Source organism: Mizuhopecten yessoensis, unplaced genomic scaffold (genome assembly GCF_002113885.1).
Source record: "Mizuhopecten yessoensis strain PY_sf001 unplaced genomic scaffold, ASM211388v2 scaffold2905, whole genome shotgun sequence".
In the NCBI taxonomy this organism is placed as follows: domain Eukaryota; kingdom Metazoa; phylum Mollusca; class Bivalvia; order Pectinida; family Pectinidae; genus Mizuhopecten; species Mizuhopecten yessoensis.
Window position 1 is genome coordinate 165521 of NW_018404778.1, and position 6262 is coordinate 171782.

Genomic DNA, 6262 nt, shown 5'->3' on the forward strand with positions numbered 1-6262 from the left:
CACTGATCTTCATTTTCACTTAAAATACACACTTAATTCTGTTACTTCATAATAGAATGAGTCTTTATTGTCACATCAAAACATGCAAAATTTGTAATATTCTCATTGCTTCAAAACAGGCACAAACTTTGTCCTCACTTCAAAACAAGTACAAAGTTTGTTCTCACTTCAAAACAGGTACTAACTCTGTCCTCACCTCAAAGCAGGCACAATCTGTTTCCTTGTTTCAAAACAGGCACAATCTTTGTCCTTGTTTCAAAACAGGCGCAAACTTTGTCCGTGCTTCAAAACAGGCAAATATTTGTGCTTGCTTTAAAACAGACACCATTTTTGTCCTTGCTTTAAAACAGGCACAAACTTTGTCCATGCTTCAAAGGAGGCAAAATTGTTTTGCTGGCTTCAAAACAGACACAAACTTTGTCCTTGCTTCAAAAGAGACACACATTCTGTCCTTGCTTCAAACAGGCAAAATCTTTGTCCTTGCTTCAAAATAAACACAATCTTTGTGTTGCTTCAAAAAATAATCCCTTGAATCAATGGTGTCTCTTACAGTTTTCATTCTGGTGTTATAGTAAGTATATACTATTCTCTCCTTTGCAGGCTTTACAGAAAGTAAAAGACAACACAGTGTTATACACGAACAGAGCCCAGACTCTCATCAAACTTCACAGGTACGATGAGGCACTCACCGACTGTGAATGGGCGCTCAGGGTGAGTGAGACTAACCATATCTTCAAATGTTGTCTAACTTCAGCTTCACTCCCTGCAATGTTTCAGGCATAAAAACGTTCTACATGAAGAAATAGAAAAGTGTTATGACTTATGTCCAAAATAAAATGAAAAAAATACATTTCACTTTCCTTAATGTAACCTCTATGATCTATTTCTTATGAAATTGGGCATGTGTGTGAACCCTTGTTCATGTTTCTGTATTTTACCATATATTTGTAGGTGTTTCCCAACTGTATAAAGGCCCATATCCACATGGGTCGGGCACACATGGGTCTGGGACAGTATGGGAAGGCTAGAGAGAGTCTCCATAAGGCGCAGGAATGTGACCCCAAACGGGAGGCAGCTATCAAAGGTATTTACACATTGCTGATCTTGATAATTCAACGGGTATTATTTTTATATTTTTATAATTATATATAACAATACTTAAAATTAGATACATGGGTGTCAACCTCTGAAACTTCCAATGAGGGAGATATCAAACGTATTTAGACATTGCTGGCCTTAATGTTTCAACCTTTATTATTTTTTCATGTACAGATTTATGATTTCATATACAATATTAATAATTATATATAACAATATTTATAATTAGATGCATGGGTGTCAACCTCTGAAACCTCGTATGAGGGAGATATCCCTCATTCCACATTTCCAATGAGGGAGAAAGTGTGTGAAACGTGACTGAAATTGCTTTGCTCAATTTATTTGTCCTTTTGTATCAAAATACATGTAACTCCAAAAAGCATTCATTTGATTCAGACACACCTATTATGTTCATTACACACACCATGCAATAACTAGATCATTTGACCACTGGAGGTAGATTATTAGTTTGTGTGAGTTTGGACTTGAAAGAGGGAATTTCGAGGGAGATCGGTAAATTTTGTTCCAAATGAGAGAGTCTGCCTCCTACTAAGGGAAGGTGACAGCTATGTATATATAACTATTTGTAACAAATTAACAATATATGAAAATATATAACAATTATATTGTATTGTGTATCCTTCTTGTAGTGTCCCATTCAACATGTTTTGTCACCTCTGTAAAATGGAGGGAGGCATATTGTTTGAGTAATGGTCTTTGAATCATAATTCTTAAACCATTAAAGATACATCTTTATAAAAGTCTTTGCAGTGTACTGTCATTACATCACTGTGACTCTGTCATTACATCACTGTGACTCTGTCATTACATCACTGTAACTTAAACATTACATCACTGTGACTTAAACATTACATCACTGTGACTTAAACATTACATCACTGTGACTCTGTCATTACATCACTGTGACTTAAACATTACATCACTGTGACTTAAACATTACATCACTGTGACTTAAACATTACATCACTGTGACTCTGTCATTACATCACTGTGACTTAAACATTACATCACTGTGACTTAAACATTACATCACTGTGACTTAAACATTACATCACTGTGACTTAAACATTACATCACTGTGACTTAAACATTACATCACTGTGACTTAAACATTACATCACTGTGACTTAAACATTACATCACTGTGACTTAAACATTACATCACTGTGACTTAAACATTACATCACTGTGACTTAAACATTACATCACTGTGACTTAAACATTACATCACTGTGACTTAAACATTACATCACTGTGACTTAAACATTACATCACTGTGACTTAAACATTACATCACTGTGACTTAAACATTACATCACTGTGACTTAAACATTACATCACTGTGACTTAAACATTACATCACTGTGACTTAAACATTACATCACTGTGACTTAAACATTACATCACTGTGACTTAAACATTACATCACTGTGACTTAAACATTACATCACTGTGACTTAAACATTACATCACTGTGACTTAAACATTACATCACTGTGACTTAAACATTACATCACTGTGACTTAAACATTACATCACTGTGACTTAAACATTACATCACTGTGACTTAAACATTACATCACTGTGACTTAAACATTACATCACTGTGACTTAAACATTACATCACTGTGACTTAAACATTACATCACTGTGACTTAAACATTACATCACTGTGACTTAAACATTACATCACTGTGACTTAAACATTACATCACTGTGACTTAAACATTACATCACTGTGACTTAAACATTACATCACTGTGACTTAAACATTACATCACTGTGACTTAAACATTACATCACTGTGACTTAAACATTACATCACTGTGACTTAAACATTACATCACTGTGACTTAAACATTACATCACTGTGACTTAAACATTACATCACTGTGACTTAAACATTACATCACTGTGACTTAAACATTACATCATTGTGACTTAAACATTACATCACTGTGACTTAAACATTTCATCACTGTGACTCTGTCATTACATCACTGTGACTCTGTCATTACATCACTGTGACTTAAACATTACATCACTGTGACTCTGTCATTACATCACTGTGACTTAAACCACAAAAAGTTATGATTTCTGTCTGAGCCATAGTTTGTAACCATTAAAGAGGTTTAAGTAAATTGATATCACCCACAGAATGTGAACCATAACTGGATGCATATTAAGGGGGAACCTGTTTTGTCCCAGTACAAATATATCTCTGTAAGTAGAGGAACTGCTGAAGCTGATATTGCAATACTTAAAAATAATACTATAATTTTGTATTCAGTCAAAAGTTTTAAAACTGCTTGTATCAAAATTTAAAAAAACACCAGATGATAATAATAGTCCAAAATGCTAACAACATATGATACTAAGCTAAAAACTGCTGACCTTGAGTAATTACCATTGTCCATAGAGTACCTGTCAGAGGTTGATCCTTGAGTAATTACCATTGTCCATAGAGTACCTGTCAGAGGTTGATCCTTGAGTAATTAACACTTGTCCATAAAGTACCTGTCAGAGGTTGATTCTTGAGTAATTAACACTTGTCCATAGAGTACCTGTCATAGGTTGATCCTTGAGTAATTAACACTTGTCCATAGAGTACCTGTCAGAAGTTGATCGACTGGAACTGAAGGAGGAGCAGGAATCTAAAGCCAAGCAGTTGTTTGATTCTGGAGATGAGAGTGCACAAACTGTGGTACAATTACTGGAAAAAGTCTGTAAGCCGGACCAGCTACCTCTGTACTATAGTGGGGGCTTCACGCTGATCTGTAGCAGACTCCAGTCAAGTAAGTATTCTTATAACTGTGATACAATTACTGGAGAAAGTCTGTAAGCCGGACCAGCTACCTCTGTACTATAGTGGGGGCTTCACGCTGATCTGTAGCAGACTCCAGTCAAGTAAGTATTCTTATAACTGTGGTACAATTACTGGAGAAAGTCTGTAAGCTTGACCAGCTACCTCTGAACTATAGTGGGGGCTTCACGCTGATCTGTAACAGACTCCAGTCAAGTAAGTATCCTTATAACTGTGGTACAATTACTGGAGAAAGTCTGTAAGCCAGACCAGCTACCTCTGTACTATAGTGGGGGCTTCATGCTGATCTGTAGCAGACTCCAGTCAAGTAAGTATTCTTATAACTGTGATACAATTACTGGAGAAAGTCTGTAAGCCGGACCAGCTACCTCTGTACTATAGTGGGGGCTTCACGCTGATCTGTAGCAGACTCCAGTCAANGGACAAAGTGTCTGTGTTATGTTGACTCGGACAAGGTGTCTGTATTATGATACTCGGATAAGGTGTCTGTATTATGTTGACTCGGATAAGGTGTCTGTGTTATGTTGACTCGGACAGTATTATGTTGACTCGGACAAGCTGTCTGTGTTATGTTGACTCGGACAAGGTGTCTGTGTTATGTTGACTCGGACAAGGTGTCTGTGTTATGTTGACTTGGACAAGGTGTCTGTGTTATGTTGACTCGGATAAGGTGTCTGTGTTATGTTGACTCGGATAAGGTGTCTGTGTTTTGTTGACTCAGACTAGGTGTCTGTATTATGTTGACTCGGATAAGGTGTCTGTGTTATGTTGACTCGGACAAGGTGTCTGTGTTATGTTGACTCGGACAAGGTGTCTGTGTTATGTTGACTCGGACAAGGTGTCTGTGTTATGTTGACTCGGACAAGGTGTCTGTGTTATGTTGACTCGGACAAGGTGTCTGTGTTATGTTGACTCGGACAAGGTGTCTGTGTTATGTTGACTCGGACAAGGTGTCTGTGTTATGTTGACTCGGACAAGGTGTCTGTGTTATGTTGACTCGGACAAGGTGTCTGTGTTATGTTGACTCGGACAAGGTGTCTGTGTTATGTTGAAGCGTTTAAGGTGTCTGTGTTATGTTGACTCTGGTAAGGTGTCTGTGTTATGTTGAAGCGTTTAAGGTGTCTGTGTTATGTTGACTCGGATAAGGTGTCTGTGTTATGTTGACTTGGATAAGGTGTCTGTGTTTTGTTGAATCGGACAAGGTGTCTGTATTATGTTGACTCGGATAAGCTGTCTGTGTTATGTTGACTCGGACAAGGTGTCTGTACATTTGCAGTAACTCTTGCAGAAATGCTTTGTTTTTATCAAACTTCCTAAAATAACTTGCAGTTTTAATTATTGCTTACTTAAATTGAATTTTAATTCAACATTATTTTTGGTTTTTTTAACAGTGGAAGATAAGACTTTATTCAGGACAAATGGTGGTATTGATCTGTTCTCCACACATTCTTGTTTCTCACGGTGAGTGTGAAAAAATTATAGAAGAATTACTGTTGTTCTGTATTCTTTATCTGTTAACTTTTTCTACTTACCATATAATGGTCTATTTACATAGGCTCAAATTTTCAGCAATTTTGACGCAAGATCAGAAAATTAAATTTACACAGATTATAATTTTGCGTTCTTCACTTGTGAAAGAAAGACATCTGCATGGCGTTTAGTACAGAGATGGAACACTCATCATACGAAGTGTCAAATAGTCAAAGGAATAGGCTTTTACAGCATGTTGGGTAAAATCTAGTAAATGGTAAACAAATCATAAACAAAAATATTACATGTGTGATACATTTTTATGTGACTCTGGATGTAAATGAATCGGTACAACCATATATTTACATTCGCTCCCATTGAAGCTGTGTAAACCGTGACTGCGTATAAATTACCGTATACGCAGTGAGATTCCTTGGAGACCATTGTTTCCTATTGATGACGTAATTTACATTGTGACGTCATAATGGTAACATTGGAGATCCATCGCTGCTCGCAGGCTTTGTACCATTATAAAAGCAAATGTATTGGAGTTAGCTTTATTCTGAGTGTACCATCATAGTAGGAAAATATGTAAATATCAGAATTAATTTCAGTTTGACTGCGTATACAGTAGTATGAACGCAGTTGGCAACGAACATATTCTTTATGGAGCGCTTACGAAGGTCAATCCTTAAATAATCGCTATTTCATGATGACAATATAGTAAGCATTAGGAACTTTATTATCACGAGTTGATAGTAACTTGGCACTCAATAAAACCAAGCTGAAATGAGAGGGATGTTTGATATAGGTTATAGTAAAGATTGGGTATAGACTGATATAGGTTAT

General features: G+C 36.4%; 1 protein-coding gene across 2 annotated transcripts in view; it reads left to right on the forward strand.

Moving 5' to 3' along the window:
• LOC110446644 (tetratricopeptide repeat protein 12-like) overlaps window positions 1-6262 on the forward strand; it is a 30245-nt gene that overhangs the window by 4752 nt on the left and 19231 nt on the right. Inside the window, exons 5-9 of one of the 2 annotated variants that reach the window (XM_021491897.1) lie at window positions 601-711; window positions 952-1084; window positions 3726-3841; window positions 3954-4026; window positions 5335-5404. In XM_021491897.1, the coding sequence (XP_021347572.1) occupies window positions 601-711; window positions 952-1084; window positions 3726-3841; window positions 3954-4026; window positions 5335-5404 (503 nt within the window). Of the gene's footprint in view, window positions 1-600; window positions 712-951; window positions 1085-3725; window positions 3915-3953; window positions 4027-5334; window positions 5405-6262 lie in introns of both variants that reach the window. The other variant, XM_021491898.1, reaches the window with a different exon arrangement.